Source organism: Rissa tridactyla, chromosome 2 (assembly GCF_028500815.1).
Source record: "Rissa tridactyla isolate bRisTri1 chromosome 2, bRisTri1.patW.cur.20221130, whole genome shotgun sequence".
Lineage (NCBI taxonomy): Eukaryota > Metazoa > Chordata > Aves > Charadriiformes > Laridae > Rissa > Rissa tridactyla.
The window spans coordinates 23,097,882-23,118,321 of record NC_071467.1 but is presented as its reverse complement, the minus strand read 5'-3'; the positions used below and the strand labels follow the sequence as shown (position 1 = coordinate 23,118,321).

The following is a 20,440-nucleotide window of genomic DNA, read 5'->3' as shown; positions in this document are numbered from 1 at the left end:
CCCTTGATATATCAGATACCACCCACCGTGGTACATTACATTTCTGGAGTGTTTCTTCTTTGAACCTAAGGGACTCCCAAGAGATTTCTCCTTGAGACAGAAAATTCCATTAAAAATGTATTTGTTTGCTCCCTAGACTGGAACAAGAATGTTTCTTGTTCCCAGGAACAAGAAACAGCAAGTTGAGAGCTCACAAAGCGCAAGACAGCGTATGGAGTACTCATAACTTTCTCCCACAACCCAAAAGCTGTGAACACCGTCTTCGTCTGTCATGGCCCAATTTTATCGTTTTGGATTTCACAAGAAAGCATGTAACTAGCAAACAAAGGCATGCTCCTTCTCCACATTCAAGTTTTATTGAAACTACACATATATTTTACACACAAACGGGGTGGGAGCTGTTGTACCAGGCTTTGGTATCTCATATACATTTACAGAACCTGAGCACATAGCAGTTTCATAACTGGATATTCTGCATACTCTCATCTTAATTCATAACACTCAAAACAAATGTATCAGTGACATAAAAATAGGTTCCATTCCTCCAACAACAGACCCATTTACAACATTTCCTCTTTTTCCCCCACAAACACAGTATTTCCAAAAGGTGCTGGATTTTCTCTCTGAGTCCATAGTTCTCTTGCAGTTGCAGGACATTAGTGAGGGAAACCAGCTTCTCTCCGTATTTTCCACAGGTCCTCTCTGCCCTACCCAAGTACCTTATGTCAAATGATGCAGGCTCTTCTCTAGGAAAAAAAAGCTGTTCTGTTTCCACGCTCATTACATACACAAACAAAAAGGGTCAGTTTTGCTGCTTATTTTTATACCGGAGACAACTGCTCACTAAGAAGTATGCTAAGGCAGCAGACCTATTTCATGGAACTCAGGTACCCAGGGCTACGGCTGATCTGGGCTGGCAGGGAAGTAACACTTATACCACCCCATCACCGATAACCCTGGGCTGTCAGCTCATCGCACGCCAGGCATATCGAATGCAGCACAAGATGTTTGCAACAATAAGAAAGGCTTATAAAAGCTCTTACATAAACTGCTGAACATAATGAAAAAATACTTGGGTTTAACAAAGCAGAACCCTTTGTCTAGCTCATGTACACTCGCTTCACCTTTGGAAAAAAAAAAAAAAAAAAAAAAAAGATGAGTGTATCTATTTGCAAGGAATCCACCTACAACTGAAGAGCATCCCTCCCATCCCAAGAACCACTGCAGTACGTTAGCCATTCTTCAATTGCTCCATTCTCTGCATGTGACATCAAGAAATTAAAAGAAGTTTTCAGGCACACACTGGAACACACCAAAACCCAAACAGCCATCCTTTGTAAGATGCTGCTAATCCACACCACTTCAAGATTTGTTTTTAAAAGGTTTAATATCTTCCTCCAGAAGCTCTTCTGTGACAACAGTTTCAATGGTTCACATTGAACACGCAACTTGAAGTACCTTCATACATTATTGGTGCTCCCTTACAGGCCAAGCAGGACATTTGTAGCACCTCAAGGGATAATCCCTTGGAATGATGCGCGTTCTCACCCCATCAATGCACATATGAAACCGAGAAGGGGAGGATATCAAATCACCCAGCATGACAGAGGGAAGACGGACAACACCCAGCGCTGGCTGTTCCAGTGTCTGATGCCGACTGCAACTCAGGCAACTACAGACTGCTTAATAAGGCACTTGTTTAGAAAAGCAGGGAAAAGCAGGCAGCACAAGCCAAAGACCTAGAGGCTGTGTTTTTTCTCCACTATTAACAGGCCTACCTTTTCAAGGACCATTTGAAGTTCACTGACCTGCTCAATAACAGCTGTAAGACAAAAATCATATGTATTTGATCTAAACTCCTACCAACAGCCATCAGGCTTGCAACCAGACTAAAAATGTTTTCAGACAGAACCCAGGTTAATGGGCAGATCAAACCGTATCCCTGGGTTTAATAAGATTTTGTAGTTCATACCTTACTAATGTCTTCCCACATTCACTTATTACTCTATCTGCAGCAGGACATAAAGGGAAGAGTTTTTACTCCAGACCAAATCTATAAACATGAAAATAGAAAATAATTTATAGCAACATATATACATAGAGTGATACCTCATTTGGTTTTCAGATTGAAATACCATAACAATGAGGTAAATACACAGTTTGCTTTCCTAAAACACTACCATAGTCTTAAAAAAGTAGTAGTAGCCAGGTCATTTTTAAAGACAGCAATCACAGCAGATGAGTCAAGGGAATATTAAAAAGGCCATCCTTTTAAAAACCCATATAAATTTTTCAAAGAGGACCCCCCCTTTTTTTTTTTTTAAATGACACAGAGAGAAATATATTTACTCCTCAGACAAACAACATGAAAACCCAGGAAAAAAAATCCCAGTAGACTCAAATTCCAGCACAGGAAATGAAGACAACTTCACAGCAGAAAGTGAGATGGGGAGAGGAAAACAGTCACCGTTCGTTTGCCAAGTTATCAAAAATCTGCATCCAGAGTGAAGACATTGTCCATTGTTTCTGCCATAACAGCAAAACGTTGATATTCCGAAACTCGCTTCTCAAAGAAATTTGTTTTTCCTTCCAGAGAAATATTCTCCATGAAATCAAAAGGATTTTCTGCATGAAAAACCTGGGGAAGGGAAACACTATTACACTGGTGATTCTGATAGGGTAACAACGCTTTAAAAAAACCCAAACAAAACAGTCAAACCCTTTCAAACTAGATTGTCCCTTGCTGTAATGTGCTGTAGAATCTATGGACACCTATCTAAGCAAATTCAGTACTGTCACTCCCCAGGAGTCTGGTCCACGGTGAAGTTCACCCGCGCAAGGTGCTTATTATCCTTCGAGGACTGCAGCACTTGAGCACAGCCTAAGCTTCCCGTTACAAACCTGCAGAGCAGCTGAAGGGAAACAATGGCCTAAATTGTTCTTGCTCTTTTAAACAGGGAAGCATATATATTAAAGCTGTGGTTTTGGCTTTCACTCAGAGAAATTGCAAGTGCTAAATATGACCTGCTCCCAGGCCCATTAAGAGAGTGCTTTGTGCTTACAGCTTTCCTGGGCTGGCCCGGCAGGCCAGCATTTCGGGCAACAGCACCTCTTACCTTTGAGAACCCAAGCTCCATTAGTAACCGGTCTGCGACAAATTCAATATATTGTTTCATCAAAGTGCAATTCATTCCAATCAGACCTACGGGTAACGCCTCTGTTAGAAACTCCTACAAGTTAAAATACAGACGACATTTAGAGAAATGAAATTTAAGAAGGTAAACGGAGAGAAGACACCTGTGCTTCACAGTAACACAATTTGTGTTATTCCAGGCTCCCCAGGCAGTTGTCTGAATAAGTAACTTGCATCATTAAACTCAACAAGTGTCTTTGTGTTTTCAGTAGCTGTTTGTACCTTCCTTTATTTTTAGTATGTTTTTCTGGGAAAGGCACAAGAATTTTTATCATTACCCCTCTCATCTGCCTTTCACACCCACCTCCCCATAAGATCCCAAGCTTCGGTGTAAGCTTGAGCTCTAAGTTCAACAGGTTTCTACAGACCATACTGGTGGGAGCAGGAATAGATCCAGAAGTCTCCAGTTTTCCTTGGCTTCCAGTCATTATAGAACGACAGATCGGAGAGGACAGTGATATATATGAGTGCTGAAGCCAGCCATGTACATGTTTAGGCACCGATGCAACACCTGTCAGTGTTGTGAGGCAAAGCTGGGGCATTTGTCATCATCACAGTAGTTAGATGACAACAGACAGGAAGGAGTAAGCTACAACCCTGCCACACACTTAGCAGTGCAGAAACCTGGAGCTGCGGATGGGTAGCACTTCACATGAAACAACCTGACAGCAACCTCAGAAAAAGTCAGAACCCAGCACGGTACATGTGGTCAAACAGACACTGTCTTCTCCTGAAGAAGGCCTCCAGGCCAGGATGCGTGTACAGTAGGGAGAGACAAAGACCCTGAAAGGACAGAGGTAAACAAACTCTTCTTTAAGGGACAGCTGCAGTTGGACTACATGATTGTTGCAGATCCCTTCCAACTGGAACTATTCTATTCTATACTAAATAAGACAGCCTTTCTTCCTTTCTGTCGTTAAGGAGGAAACCAGCTGCCAGCTTCAGCTTCTCCCAGTTGCTTGACAACTCAATCAGAAAATCTCTGACTCTTACTGTAACCATTAAGGAAGAGGGAAAGGATGGTATAATGCATCAGGGATACAGGCCTGAGCAAAGTATCAAACACGGAATCCCAAAAGTTAGAAGTTAATTTGTTTATTTTTGTACTAAGACTGGTCCTGCACTGCCCACGATGCTGTCACGGCCAGGCTTACCTGCTCAATTTCAACAGCATTAACGATGATCTCACGGACCCGCTCTTCTGACGGTCTGTTCACTAAATAATGGAACATTAGACAAGCAAAATCACAGTGTAGACCCTGAAATAACAGAGAACAATGAAAAAAAAGTCAGTTTTTCCCTCCTCCACATAGTTTGCTCTTACTTTGAGACAGCCTCATTCAGGTTGAAGCTTCCTTGCCTCCTGCTTCTTTGACAGTCATGTTACCATGTGTAGCAGGCACTTTTAGTTTACAACCCAGTTTGTAACATCTGAAATCCAACACATGCCACCTATGCTAAAATAATGCTCAGGATATGTGTTTCTCAGGTAAATATTATTGAAGGTAAATATTTTTGAGAGCTGCTCTACTGTGAGGGATCCTACACAGAGCCCTGCTGGGTCCCTGCCTCCCATCAGAGATGCTTTTGCAGAAAGGCTCCTACACCAAGGCCTGCAAAACTACCTGCCAGTTAACACAGACTATTTACCTGCTCTACACTTCAAGATACCTGGACAGAAATACTTGGCTTAAGTTCTTTTAGTAGCATTTCTTCCCTTGCTGCTTCTTACAGCATTTTCAGAAACGAAGATTCAGACTAGTCACCAAATCCAAGATTAACAAGTCATCTCTTCACACAATGTGCAATTACTGTAAGGAATTTTCTATCACAGTGTTCATAGGTTTGTAATACTTAAGGCTACCATGCCCCAACTCAACCCACCCTCACATTTCACCCAGCTATCCTGCACAGAGCCCAGTAAATTGTGTTCATTCCCAAGATTTCCAGAAAAGCCTCCAGCCAGGATGAGAGTCATAGAATCACAGAATGGCTCAGGTTGGAAGGGATATTAAAGATCATCTAGTTCCAACTCCCCTGCTATGGGCAGGGACACCTCCCACCAGACCAGGCTGCTCAAAGCCCCATCCAGCCTGGCCTTGAACACTTCCAGGGAAGGGGGATCCACAACTTCTCTGGGCAACCTGTTCCAGTGCCTCACCACCCTCACAGTAAAGAATTTCTTCCTAATATCCAACCTAAATCTCCCTTCTTTCAGTTTGAAGCTATTACCCCTTGTCCTGTCATTACACTCCCTGATCAAGAGTCCCTCCCCATCCTTCCTGTAGGCCCCCTTCAGATACTGGAAGGCTGCTATAAGGTCTCCCCGCAGCCTTCTCTTCTCCAGGCTGAACAACCCCAACTCTCTCAGCCTGTCCTCACGGCATAGGTGCTCCAGCCCTCTGATCATCTTCGCGGCCCTCCGCTGGACTTGTTCCAACAGGTCCATGTCCTTCTCAAGGACCATCTCCTTAACATCAGAAGACAAGCAATCCCTCACAGTCTGAGGTGGGTACCAGACAGCTGCTCCAAGAGGTGCCTCAATTTCTATTTGATCTTGCCTGGCTACAGCTTGAGCCTCTGGCTTCAGCCATACCCACCGCTGTCAGACACTGTGTTACTGTCACTCCGTTTGACAGCAAGGTGGTGATTACAGCCTATAAGTACCATGAGGGCACATCCAGAGTGAAAACCAGTCAGAAGGATTTGGCAGACTGTGGACTACGAGACAATCCGGTGCTATTGTTAACAAGGGTCAAAAGAAAACCAAGAAGTGAAAGCTTTTACAGAAAGGCTACAAAATCCTTGTGCTTCAGATCACGGAACAGCCCTGAAACAACGTAATTTGGGACATGCTCCCCCTCTAGGGACAGCATTAGCTGCCTGCTGCAGGGCTTCCCGTGGTCTTGTCCAGGGAAGGGTGTAGGACATGTCTGGCTTCTCACCTGAACCAGTGTGCTCCGCTGACTGGTGCTCCCAGCAGCTTCGCACCTTTAAGAATCAGAGATGCACCAGCTCAAAGAACAGCTTGGGAACCGAGACTGCAGCTCAAAAAACATATTGAGCATTAACCATTTATCTGTTCAGGTGCATCAGAAAACAGTTTGTGTAGTTTTCCTTTGTGGATTCTTTTTACTGCCACTGCTTTTGTAACAGCATTTCCTGGTTTTCGATGCAGGTGCTGTGTGCACCAAGCTTTACCCTTCATAACAGCTCTGCAGTTGGAATTATGCCAGTGGAGCTCAAGAAAAACTCAGTCTTTTGGTGCGCAACTCTGCAGAGAAGCACAGTTACACCGCTGTACAGAGGAACTTAACATCTCATTCACCTGCAAGTGATCCTTCTAACAAACAACTACTTCCTCGCTTGAATGGATCAGTTCATGATGACTCACAGAAACAGAAGATACAAGGAAGGTCAAGGCTGAAGAACTATTTGATTTTGCTTACTGATCATATCACTTTCTTCAAAAGTGTCTTTTGAATTAAAGGCATCTTGTAAGATGCCCTATTTCAAATCAGTTTATCTAATCCATGGAAATTACTTCCATTATGATAAAGCTCTTTATTCTTTCAGACCAACTCTGGTAAGTTCAAACCACTAGCATGTTTATACCGCATACAAAACTGGTCTTTCTGCTTTTTCAGTGCTGACAGCGCCGTAAGTTGTGACGTGCCTTAAAGACAGGCCCCAACCATAAGCAACCGCTGCCAACTGGCAGGCAGCGGCTCAGGAAGCAGGGAAAAGAAAGGGCACTTGTCAGCACGCGGCCTGCCACATTCCGTGTGCTGACATGCAGCCCCTCAGACACATCACATCTTAAGCTAAGCAGCCCTCCCCTCTAATGCAGGCCTGCAGCTGCCCCCTCCCAGGAGATGCTATCGCTGCGCAGTGACACAAGAACATGGAGAGGAATGGTATCTGCTGCTTCTGCAGCAGCCCGCCACAGCTGGCCAGGCGACCAATGCAGAAGGTCATCTGCAAGCTCTGGGACCCACAACTAGTGGGACAAGGAGACCACCTGAACCTGACTGAAGCAGTGAGGGCAAAGCAAGGCTCAGAGTCACTCCCAAGCCAGCCCCCACTGCCTTGGGGACAGTGCAATTCCACACCAGTCCTTGGGTAGTGAGGCCTTTGCCTCCCTGCATGGCACAGGAAAACAAACATCCCCTTCAATTCAAAAATCCTACCTTTTTGATCTTACTATGCATTGGGATATTACTAATATTTATGTTTACTCCCTTTAAAAACAGTTATTTCTGCTGAGGGACATAGCAGCACCTAGGCTTTAAGTTCATTAGTAATTTATAGCGAGAAATTTGCTTCTTTCCCCTTTTTACAAATATTCTGGGGATTGCCTGCTCCCTTGCAGGACTCCAATCTTCCTACACGTCAGCAGTTACACCTCCTCCATCAGGCTGCAGAAACAGAGTCAGGCACTGCTCTGGGGAAAGAAAATCTCTTCTCTGTGCTGCCCAGGAGGTGATGCTAAAGCAGACGCAGAAGGCTTACTGCAGGAGAAGCATGGCCCACAGTTACTTGGCAGGTAACCAGGACCTCTGCCCTACCAGGACAGCGGACCTTCCCTGGAAAACCCTGCTGCTGACACTGGCTAGCAGAGAACCTATGCAGACTTCTACCACCTCCTTGACCTCAAGCACTGTCAACATTAAAAAGGTTCTGTCGTACCCAAAAACGCATCTCCTACTTGCTGCTGGATTCTGTTTTGCTCTCTGCTCTCTTCACCTTTCCTTCAACTCTCTGTGCCACCAGAGGTGGGCCCTTCTGGCAAGACTATGGGAACTTTATGAATGTAATTCTGCCCTTCCCCTGGAAACTCACTTTCCTTCCCAGACAGCATGCAGGACATGACACATTACCTCATCTCTGCTAATAAGTTCATTGGAGAAAGTCAGTCCAGGCATCAGGCCCCTCTTCTTCAGCCAAAATATAGCAGCAAAGGAACCCGAAAAGAAGATGCCTTCAACTGCAGCAAAGGCAACCACTCTCTCACCTGTTTTAACATAACACATTTTCAGTTAGACACAAGATAGTGTATTGCTCGTCAGCGAGATGCACCACTTGCATCAGACAGACCAATGTCAGAGAGGAGGAATCCCCACCGCAGCAGCAGGTGCTATATCTGACCACATCTTTCAGCAGATCCCGAGGCATAGGGGGTCTACACATGCAACAGCATTTAACCACAGGCAACCTCAGCAGAACCGAAGAACCAGGGCACCCACTGAAACTGCCACAGGTCAGAAGGGAAAGAACATAATTGTCCAAAGTGGCCAAGACATTAGTGCTCCTTCATCTCTTTCTTCTAAAAGGCAGGAAAATGGTTGCATAACTAATAGACAAAACTGAGAGAAGAGCCAATCTTCTACATATTAAACAAAAAATCCCAAACCTCAATTTCTGCTTGTTGAGTGTCTATGTAATAACATATTCTTACAGGAGTGGAAGAACACAGAACATAATTCATTAAGACACAAATAACTACTTCTGTTATCCCACCTCTCATGCAAGGAAAGCACAGCATTATTGGTCCAAGTTCTCCCTGGTCTCTACAGGAATCTATTTCTTCAGACTACAAGACTATCTGACTGCTTGGTGAAGACACGCCATTCCGTTTTACTCTATTTTAAACAGCTTCATAAGATCTTTGGGTATATTCTAACATGAAGAGCTTTTTGCATTAAGTGCTGGTGCCTTTTCCCAGCGAGAACTGCATGAGTTTTGTTTAAAAAATAAAATAATCCCAAAACAGCCAGATGTCCCACTTCTTCTATAAAACGCAAATGCCATCTGCTGGCTCATCTGAAGAAATTCAAGTTAGGAAAAAAAAGCATGAAGAGCAACACGAATTTACAAGTATCACACAAATTACTAAGGAAAGAATTTGTGTAGCAACACTAAAAATCTCCTAGGTTACTTCTAGAGAGGAGTAGAGGAAGGCTGCTCATACAATATATGTTTAATGAAGCGCACGACTGAATATCAATATGGTTTATACTACACTCCACCTGACTAGCTATCATACAAATGAGTTATGCTGAAACAAAAATCCCCCATCAGCAGCACCATATAGTGTGAGTGCACGTGGGGAGGCTGAGTCCACAGAACGGATACAGCAACAGAACCCTCAGCATACGAAATCAACCAAAGCTGCGGAGACCCAGCTGCAGGTCCCCAAGCTGGAAGTAAGCACAAAACAAACAAGCCAGCCAGGCACTTTCATATACCATATCTCATAATCCCTAACTCTAAGACCTGGGCCCCCCCAAATGCTTTAAACTTGTGAAGTTTTCTCAATAAGGTGAAAAAACAGAAGAGTAGAAGTGTACTTTACAAAGATTTGGATAGGATGCATGAAGTCTGGGGGCAGGGGGTGAGAGGAACGTTGCATTCTGAGTTAGGGAACCTTGTGATTCCTGGCACAACCCCGCTGCTGGGAGCCGAATGAAGGAGATGAAGAAGAGACTCTGCACGCAGCAAGCAAAGCCAGAATGGGGAAGCAGCGGGACACTCCAGGACAAAAGAATCTACAGCTACAAGAAGAACCGCACTCAAACAAGAGCTGTGAACAACAGATGCTACAAAAGAATAATATTCAGATTTATTTTGTTCCTCTGGCTGAATCTCTCCATCCTCTACTTTCTCCTCGTATAGAGGATATTTGGTTTAGAAAATTCACCAGCGTCTGCCCATTATTTATTTCAGCTATAACACATCCTTCAGAGTTCACATTGTGATCTGAATGCAGAACACTGGAAAGGACGTCCTGCACCATGCTGACAGAAGCTGAGCCAGTGTCCCAGCTCTGAGATGAGATACAAAAACTATAAACACCAGAGAAAAACGATTCTTGAATCTTTTTTGCTCAGGCTCAGTCATGCTGTTACAAAAAAAGGCTAACATCACACACAAATTTTTCTGTATGAACATGAACATGAAGAAGCCTGGGCTTGCAAGACTTCATCTGCCCAGTTTTGAACACTGGAGTACAAAACAGGAGCCAACTGGAAGAAATAATCAGAACTCACAGAAAACGAGGTCTATAAGCAAAAACTGAAGAAACTAGGGTTGTTCAGTATAAAGACAAAAAAAGACAGAGAAACCCACAAGCATTTTTCATAACATGATTCTAGTGGGCACTGCCATTACTGTATTGCTTTACCTGAAGACAAAAACATACATGCTCACCAGAAGTTACTTCTAGTTCTTTAGTTAAACCAGAGACCCACAAGCCACTACATCATCTGTGGAGAATTTAATTTCACTTTCCAGGGATGCAGCTCACTTCCAGAGGATTAGTTTGTGATATGTGCAACAGAAGTAAATTTTTAAGGTACACACCAAAAGTGGATTCTCTGTCTTCAATCCACTTCAGAGCCCAGTCTGCTTTCTTCTTGACACAAGGCATTGTTTCAATAGCATTAAATAAGAAATCCCTACAGAAGAAAACAAAGAGAAAAGATCAAAATAAGTGATTTATGTAAACCTGCCCTGGCTGTCCCCACTGGCTGCACCAGGCAGAAGAACCTATTGCACTAGGCTCTGAACTAACCCACATAGGACACAGTTCCCACCTCAAAGGGGTGATGAACTCTGATAATGAGGGCTCAGGGAGGCAGATGCACAGAAAGAGACAACCCAAGGTCTCAGAGGAGGTGAGCTGCAGAGAAGTGAACTCAAACGTCCCATCCCAGGAGTGCCCAGACCCACCAGAGCACGCTGCCTCTCAGACTTCAAGCCAGATGGCAGCCACTTCCCTCCCACTGAGCTAAAGCTCATCTTGCCCAACTCCACAAAATGAACTGGACAATTCCCATGAGCAGAGGCTCTGTTCCCATGCCAAACACCTGAAAGGAAACCCTGTGGTCCTCCCAGTGTCACCACACAGGATGCCACCGTGGGAAACCAAGCTCTGCCTGACGATCACCATGGTGGAGCCTCTGAAGGAAAGTGCTTCTTTTCAAATGTATTACCATTTGGACTAAGAAGTTCTCCAGACAAAGGTGATGGAGCTCTCCAAAGAACCCAAAAATAAGCAGTTCAAGTTGTATGAAAAAGCACCGACCGCAAAAAAAGCTGAAAGGTTGCAATACATTGATTGGTGTGTGTTAGAAACACCAGTTGGACCACAAGCACTTGATTTCCCAAGGCAAATCCTTTGCTGATGTGAGAGCAAGCACCTCAGGAGCACAACAACCACAAGAAGCTTGTCTAAGCTTTAACAACATTTCACACACTCGGCACTTCCTGTAATCAAAGATTTATACAAATATTACCTCATCTTCTGACACTCCCACACAAGTCTGTGGGTCGGTAATGCTCCTCTCCATTTTGGGGGTCAGGAACCATCCCCAACTCCCCCAGTAAGTCAGTATGAAACAGAAGACAGCTGCTGCTGCTGCCCAACAACGGTGCCCCTGGACTAGGTGACAGATTGGGTCTGTAACACATCCAGAGGTTTACCTTTTCTCAGGATCTTTGATGTAGGTGTCTATGAGCAAGCTGTACATCTCCGAGTGAACGTTCTCAATGAGAATCTGAAAGCCATAGAAACAACGCGCTTCTGGGATCTGCACCTCCTGGCTAAAACGTGCCACCTGCCGAAACCAGAAAGCATGGCAATGAGTACAGTAAAACCGGTCCTGCGTGACAGTACTCTAAGCTTAATGGGAGAGACAACAGATCTCTACCACAAAGAAAGGGTGGGAGCAGTTCAGCCCTACTTTATTCACAGGTATGTCGATAGGATAGGTGTGGTGCAGAAGAAGATAAAGCAACCCAGCTAGAAGCACACACATCTGCTGTGCATACTGGGCAGAGAACTGCAGTGAAGCATGAGAGCACACGTACACGGGAGGAGAACAGCAAAATATTGCAACAGTAAACACTGCATATTGAACAAAGCCTCAGACTTTCTGTTCATCATTAAAGAAAAACAGTATGATGTAAGACGTGCTCATGCAATACATCCACATATACTATGACATATTCTACACATTACAGACATTCAAGATCTAAACTGAGCGTTTGCAGTCAGATACCACCGACAACCTGCGGTGAGACATTTCTGCAGTCCAGAACTGATTTCAGCAGAAAGATCTCCCCACCTTTTTAGGAGCACCCACCTGCAGCCCTAGAAGATTCTAGGATGATGTTCAGGGAGAGCAAAATGGATTTTACCAAAACGAAGAATACAGAGCATGGCACAGCACAATCCCTCCCTACTTCTCATCTAACACAAGTACAGGAAGAAGCGTTGGGTTCTATTAATTCATTGAGAAATGCGGATCAACACAGCCAGGCAGAAGGCTGAGCTGAAAAGCTGTGTCCAAGAGTGATGTGATTTGAAGTCTTGCTGACCACAGCTGGCCCAATTTAACTCAGACACTGACCCCAGCAGAACAAGCTGCCTATTCCCCTTGGCAAAGGTGACATGACAGAAAGAAAAAAAAAGTACACATTTAATAAACTTATGCATTAATGTGAGAAAACCAAAATGAAAGCCAATAAAATGAGTAAGTATTCAAACCCTCTGTAAAGCTTTCTCACCAGGTTTTCATTTACAATTCCATCACTGGCTGCAAAAAATGCCAGAACATGAGAGATAAAGTATTTTTCATCTGCTTTCAGTTTGTTCCAGTGAGGAAGGTCCTTCGACAAATCAACCTAATGAAAAGAAAAAAGAAAAACGTTATTGCCCTTTTGAGTTTGTGATTCTGTAAGAACAGCAGCAGCCTGGTCAAATGACTGAGGCAGAGTTTTAGCGCTTGCTCTCTAATCTTTACATGTAGAGAATTTAAATACAAGTGACTGTAAAAGACAACAGACACACTGCAGTACTGCTGTCTCCCTCTGCAACAGTAACATCACGTGTTTGCGTCACAGTTTACACCTTTGTAATTTGGAATAAAAATCAGTGTTTATTGAATTATAAATAAGTCAAATTTTGAAAAGCATTAGTATCGATCTTCTTGTCATGGGTATGAACGTGCACCAATAAGCAGCGCTCGCCCTGAGAAACTTAAACTCTACTTGAAATAAATGCTGATACTCCAAGAAACCTATCCCCAGGTGTGCCAAAAGATGGACTGAGGGGACTCGTGCCTTTGGCAGGTGTTCAGCCTCCATCCTGCCAAAGAACGGCTCAGGGCCAACGCTGTGCAACTGCTCTCATCTACCAGCCTGAGCTCGAGCCACAGCAGAAAACCACAATTTCCTCTGTATAGGCCTTTTTTATTTGTTTGTTTGTTTGGAGGGATTTCTGAACCACAGCAGCAGTTAAGTAGGGCCAGATGTGAAAAAATACAGAGGCAAAAAACTTATATATGTGTGTATGTGTGTGTATATAAACATGTACACACATACATGTGTATATAAACACATACACACACAAACCAATTTTACAGTTAACTTTCCAGTTCGTTTGGAAACGCACCGACAGATGGTGGGACAGTGTAAGAAGGAACGAGTAATATGGTAAAAGGGCAATGCTGATCAGGCAGGAGTGTAAATACCTTTTCTTTAACAGCTTAATTCAACCTCCACTGCGACAGGGTAGCAAGCCTCCCAGGCAGGCAGCGAAATAGCGCTTTTACAGACAGCTGCTCCTCACCATCCCAGGCTGCTTTCTGGCCTATTTAGAGCTTTGCCAGTGCTTTCAGCTCACTGCTCTGCAATTGCAGTCACTGCTCACAAATTAGCAAAGGCTGCAGAAGCTCCAAGTCGGAGCCACCAGCTCTGCTGGCAGGTGATCGCTGCAGATCACTGCAGTGTTCAGAAGCCTCCCCTGCTGCAAGCATAGCAAGCTGAGTACTGCTCAGGTCTGAAACCAGCGACCTCGTGGAAAAACCTACAGTCTGCATTATAACACGAGGCAAGCATCTAACCAGGGCGATCAGGAGTAAATTAGGAGCATTTTTAGCAAGTGTCTCTCTGATTACCACTATCTTTCTGGAAAATAGGTGCCTGACATTAAAGAACAGCATTCACTTGAAATTGGCCAGAACACCTTACGCGGGCAAGAAGTTAGTTGCAGCCAGAGAGACCACAGCAGGGTAGGAGCTATCGGACCACAAATCAGAGCTATCTGACTTAGGCTCCCTCTATAACCAGAGAAGCAACCCAGGATACAATTCCACCCCATCCTAAACCACACACCTAAACCAGCTCTGCTGAATCACTCTGTGAAAGCAGCTTTCTTTCCACTGTCCATGAAGGGAGCCCTGCTCTGGTGTAGGCACCTCGTGCTCGATGCAATTAACTCCAACCCTCACAACACAGAAGGCAGCAGCAGAGCAAGGAAGCGCGCGCCAGAAGCCTGGTCTGGGCATCTTGTGCCATCCTGCTGGCCCCAGGGCTCACCTCTTCTGCTGTCCAAAAGGAGGCCTGAGCCTGTTTATACATTTTCCATATGTCTGGGTACTGGATGGGGAAGATGACGAACCGCCGGGGATTTTTTCTGAGAAGAGGCTCCTCGTCAGTGTCCACGCCATTTTCAGCAGCACCCGGAGAGGAGCTCTGAAGGTAAAGCAGAGTTCTGGTTAAGGTTGCTGTTACTTATTCCTCCTTTTCCCTATATCCCAAAAGTGTGCCTCAAAAGCTACCCCTGTCACGCAGACACTCACCTGCTCCCCTCGGGTGGCCGCACAACCCGTCCCGGGGGTACCTGCCCCCTTGCCCTCCATCCGCGCTCCTGCCCGGCTCTGCCTGGCACCACTCGCACCAACCGCCCCCTCCCAGGTGTGCCGGTGCCAGGAAGCGCCTGACGTCTGCATGCCAAAGAGAAAGCCCTTCTACAGCGCGAGGAGGAAATCTGCCCCGGGAGACAACATCAGCCACCGCAGCGCTGCACAAGGGAGATAACGTGCAAGGTCACCACGCGCTGCCACCAGCCCACATCCATGGGGCTCACTGCTCAGCTCACCTCCAGCCCCGTTGCTTTACATCCAGCCACTTGGGCCTGGATGGACTTTCTTAAAAACACCATGAGATCACAGTAACTAATCCCGTTTGGTAGAGGAACAGCCCTGTGCCACGGCGAGTCTCTGCACGGAGGTTCATGTATGCAATCCTGCGGTGAGCAGAGGGCAGCCCGCACACCAGTGCAGGTCTGGAGGCTGCTCTGGAGGCTGTCCCACCCCACCTACGCCCTCGAGTGCCAAGACGAAACGATGTGCCTCTTTCCAACAGCAGGAAAACTCCTGCCTGGAGTCAGCCATCCCCACCCCACCCCCTCTGCGCAGGCTCCTGGAGAGTGCCCGGGCACAGCTCTTCCTCAGAGAGCTACCAGCCCGGCCGAGGTGGGGACGGATGAACGTTTAGAGACAGGCCAGTGAAGAGCAGCATGGAGGGGGCACTCCATGAGCAGGGCCTTCCCCTCACCTCCAGCTAGGGACCTGCTCCTGGGATCAACGCCAGCCAGCATCCCTGCCAGGCACACCACCAAGCACCTACTGAAGACAACCATCACAAAGAGCTGTCAGGACAGCGTGCTGCAGCCTCTCCAGAAGGGCTGGTGACTCACACTGATCAGAAATTTAGCCAGCAGGACACCCTTCTGGGTCAGTCCTTAGATCCTGCTGACGCTGCTGTAGAGGATAACCAGCCACAGGCAGTATACAAGGTATTATATGTAATACAGCAGAGCGTAAGGTTTTGAATACCATTGCTTCTACCCTCCTAGGAGGTGCCAAAGTCCTTTCCCTACCCAGTCTGCTTGTAACCACTCACAAAATAACACGTAATCCTTTACTTCAATTTGAAAAATACCCTCAAACAAGTAATTCTACTGACATTTAAAAAACAAACAAAAACCAAACACACGTGAACATTTCATAGCTGGCATATGTACTGCACAGGCACAAAGAAAATACATCAGGAAGCATATTCTGGGTTACAATTTTAGCACTTTATTATATTTTTAAATATTATTCAATACACGAGACAGATTTCCCGGCATCATCTTGCAGAGTCTCCGCTGAAGGCCATGAGAGTGCAAGACCTTTTGCATTTCCCAGGACACAGAGACAGTTGCAGTAACCCACTGGAAGTGCCACAGGGGAGAATTTGGGCCCAGTGGGGATGGCACCCTGCTATGGCACACACCTCCTCAGAGCCAGCCACCCAACTAGCATCTGTCTCCAAGGATGAGGTGACCTCAGGATGACCAGCCATCATCCTTGAAAAAGGAAACACTGCAAAAGTCTTCCTTATTAGCCCAGCCTTTACCAGAGCAAAGCCCTTCTATAGCGCCTGGGGACTATCCCCAAATACTTATTTTAGCCTAACAAGGCGGACTAGCAGTTACCAACCTCAGCCTTGATGTTCCTGAGCCATTCAAAAGCCAGCATGCAAGGCCCATAATGCAGGGAGATAACTTGAAAAAAACTTCTGGTGTACAGAAGTGAAGCAAAGCAGAGGAAGAGCAAAGTTCCAGTATGGCAGGAAAACTGGAGACCAACACTGAGACATGCTTGTCATTTTTCCAACGACTTTTAACAGCTGCCATTCCGCAGGCCACAGAGGAGTCAACACGCCAGAAATACTGTCAGTGCACAGCGAGACAGAAAGGGGAGAGAAGCAGAAAGGGACCACAAAGCAGGGTGTACCCTCTGGAGAGCCCTGATGGCAGGAAGGCAGAAGGATGGCTTCCAGGAGCCAAAGACTCAGAGTGGTGGCACAACCATCACCAAGGACCATCACACAGAACCGGAAAATGGCACAAGTTTGGGTTTTTTTAAATAGGTGGGTTTTTTTAAATTTTAAAAAAGGAAGGGTCAGCCCACAGAGACAACACCATACTGGAACCTCTCCCTCAACCCACCTCCTACCTCCCCTAACCCCTTCTCAGGTGGAGGGGACTTTCACAGGTGGGCTCCATTTCCAAGTTGGCAAGCAGGTAGCTCCTGGCTACAAAACAGCCCTGACACTCTTCATTTTGGGTTCCATTCCTCTTAGCCAAAGTTTTATCAGAGTAATGCTCATTACCTTGCCTGTTTGTTAACACAGTACATGTCTTGGTACAACTGACCTGAAAATTCATGGGAGATCCTTCTCTGACTCAATTTTGGATGCACGGCACATTCTGATCACTGCCAGGGCTTCGGAGCAGCCACCGCCTTGCACTGAAGGAGCACAACGCATTCCCAGCCCTGCCCTCCTGGCCCCAGCGTGCACTGGCAGGGGTACGGGGAGCTGCAGAAGGTAACAGTCACTAGGCCAATACACCACCCGCTTTCAATCTGCACCACACATCTTTTCCTTCATCCTATGATTGTGCATGAAACAGTCAACACTTGCCATAATAATGAAGACCATCCAGTTTATAACGCAAACGTGCTACTTTCTGTTCAGACAACATGAGCCAAACGCATTAAAGAGCTGAAGCTGATGGGCACAGCCCAACCCCTGCTCTAGCACGGTCAGCCAAGATCAGACTGCCCAGGACCACGTACAGCCAAGGTGTCAGTATCTCCAAGGATGGAGACTACACAACTTCTATGAGCTACCTGTGCCAGCATCACCACCTTCACAATAAACAAGTGCTTCCCGATGTGTAAATGGAACTTCTACGCTCCAGTGTGTGCCCATCGCCTCTGGTCCCATCACAGGGCACCACTGAGAAGAGCCTGGCACCGTCTCCTTTATTCCCTCCAACAGGTATTCACACATAGCACCGAGATCCCCTGGAGCCTTCTCTTCTCTGGGCTGAACGGCCCCAGCACTCGCAGCCTCTCTTTGTATGACAGATGCTCCAGTCTCTTAATCGTCAGCCCTTTGCTGGACACACTCCGGTACATCGTATCCCAGTTATTCTGCAACTGCTAGAAATAAAGTTTTCTGATGATGACAATAAACCCAAAGGACAACAAAGACCGCATAGTGGTACTGAAGCTCTTTCTGTTAACTTCAAATTCAGCTAACTAGGAAACAATTAACACATATACACACGTAAAACCACCACCCCACAGCAACAGCTGTTGGGCTACATGTGCAAGTACCTCAGTTACATGCCCTATATCAGTTGCAGCCAGGGAAAAAGCTAAAGGCGCTGGCAGAGCCAGCATTGTGATGGGGCACATACCATGTCACGTTATGTGACAAGCCCTTCTGCACCCTGGCGAGAGGCTGCACCTGCATCCCATGAGCCCCCAAAGGCCTCGGGCCAGCCCTGGACAGCACAGGTCATGCTGGCAGCAAGGCTGGGAAGATCACCCACGCTCCCAGGAGACTACATTATGGGGTTTCATTGCAGGTACAGCACGCTGCCATTCACAGGGGAAAACATTCATGTTTTTTTTAGGCTTGTACTTAACACAGCATGCCCCAGTTTCTGGAAACTCGAGTATTGCTGAGATGCAGAGGTTTGGACCACCATGGGGGTTTCTCTGCCGTAAGAATCCCTCTCCCTCGCATGCTTCAGCCTGGCTTGTCAAGGTCGTACTGGGGAGAACGCAGAAGAGAGCCGGGACACCTCCAGGGGGGGGCAGACCCTCCTGGTCCACAGGGGCCGGGAGCCAGGACCACCCGACACCACCACGCCTGCCTCCAGGGCAGGAGGAGCAGAGGGGACAAGCTCTGCCTTCCCGGCCCCAGGCGGGCACCGCTCTGCGAGCCCAGGGCCCCACCGGGCAGCCGGGCCCTGCGCTGCCTCTGCCCCACGCCGGGCGACCCCGGGCCTCCGCGCCCGACCGAGACCGGGCCCCGACCCCGGCTGCCCCACGCTGCCCGCGGTCACGGTGCCCGAAGGGAACGACCCTCCCGAGCCCGAGCGGGCGCGCAGCCGTGATTGCAGACCCCCGGGGCGGGCGCAGGTGAAGCCTCTAGTAGCCGTGACCCCTCCACGCCAGCCCCGCGCTCCCCGGGGCAGGCCGGGCCCAGCGCGGAGGGGGTCGCCGCTGCCGACAGCCCGGCGGTGGATGACGCCGCGGCGCCCGGCCGGGCGGGTGCCCTCAAGGCCGGGGATGCGACGGCAGCGGACAGGGCTGCGCTGTCTCCCGCCGCCGCCCCCACACCCGCGGCGGCGGAGCGGGTCCGGTCGGGTCACCCCCGCCGGGCGGCAACGGCTGCGCGCCCAGGACACCCGCCGCGGGCCCCCACCGCCCCGGCCTTACCCGCTCCGGCCCGGCCGCCTCCTGCAGGGCCGCTGGCCCCCGGCGCTCGCCCATGGCCGGCGGCGACTAGGCCGCGAGGGGGCGGCGGCGGTTGAAGGGGGGAACGGCCACGGCGGCGGCCGCTCCTCCTCCGCGGGGCGGAGCGGGGCGTGCAACGGAGGCGGCACCGGGGCCCGCGGCAGCGCCCGGGCCCGGCCTGAGGGCGGCCCCGGGCCCGCACGGCCGGGCAGGCGGCGGCGGAGGGCGCCGCGGTGCCGGGCCTGCAGCCAGAGCCGGGGAAGGAGCAGCCTGTAGCCCCGTCTGCCGCCCTCCGTTGCTGCCGGGCAGGTGGGGACAGGAATCTGGGGCAGGGAGGGCGCAGGTCGCTACCAGTTGTCTTATTGCGTAGGGAAAAAAGCAAAAACAGCAACAACAAAAACCAAGACAAACCTCTGAAAGATGATAATGGGAGATGAAGTAGTGGAGGGCATTAAATGTTGCAAATATTTACTTTAGAGCGTGTACAGAGTTGAAGATAGTAGAATCATAGAATCATAGGATCTTTTAGGTTGGAAAAGACCCTTGGGATCATCGAGTCCAACCATCAACCCCACTCTACAAAGTTCTCCCCTACACCAGATCCCCCAACACCACATCTAAACGACTCTTAAACACATCCAGAGATGGTGACTCCACCACCTCCCTGGGCAGCCTATTCCAGTGTGTGACCACTCTTTCTGTGAAGAATTTTTTTCCTAATGTCCAGTCTAAACCTACCCTGTTGGCAGCTTGAAGCCCTTCCCTCTTGTTCTATCACCAATTACCTGTGAGAAGAGATCAGCACCAACCTCTCTACAGTGTCCTTTCAAGTAGTTGTAGAGAGTGATGAGGTCTCCCCTCAGCCTCCTCTTCCTCGAGATAAACAATCCCAGCTCGTTCGGTCACTCCTCATAAGATTTATTCTCCAGGCCCTTCACCAGCTTCGTTGCCCTCCTCTGCACGTGCTCCAGCACCTCGATATCTCTCTCGTGTTGAGGTGCCCAAAACTGGACACAATACTCAAGGTGTGGCCTCACCAGTGCTGAGTACAGGGGGACAATCACCTCCCTCCTTCTGCTGGTCACACTATTTCTAA

The 20,440-nt window shown here is 47.7% G+C and overlaps 1 protein-coding gene across 2 annotated transcripts; it reads right to left on the bottom strand.

The window, feature by feature from the left end:
* Nucleotides 1–572: 572 nt before the first annotated feature.
* RRM2B (ribonucleotide reductase regulatory TP53 inducible subunit M2B) lies at nucleotides 573–19,449 on the bottom strand. 2 transcript variants are annotated; one of them, XM_054192114.1, is made up of 9 exons: nucleotides 19,327–19,449; nucleotides 14,576–14,731; nucleotides 12,764–12,880; nucleotides 11,678–11,811; nucleotides 10,556–10,650; nucleotides 8,074–8,207; nucleotides 4,348–4,452; nucleotides 3,117–3,230; nucleotides 573–2,638 (listed from the first exon to the last, which is right to left on the bottom strand). In XM_054192114.1, the coding sequence occupies exons 1-9, from the start codon at nucleotides 19,378–19,380 to the stop codon at nucleotides 2,486–2,488; spliced, it is 1,062 nt and encodes a 353-aa protein (XP_054048089.1). In that variant the 5' UTR covers nucleotides 19,381–19,449; the 3' UTR covers nucleotides 573–2,485. The 2 variants fall into 2 exon arrangements, with proteins under 2 accessions (XP_054048089.1, XP_054048088.1); XM_054192113.1 differs by lacking the exon at nucleotides 19,327–19,449 and adding an exon at nucleotides 14,839–15,020.
* Between the last annotated feature and the right edge of the window lie 991 nt (nucleotides 19,450–20,440).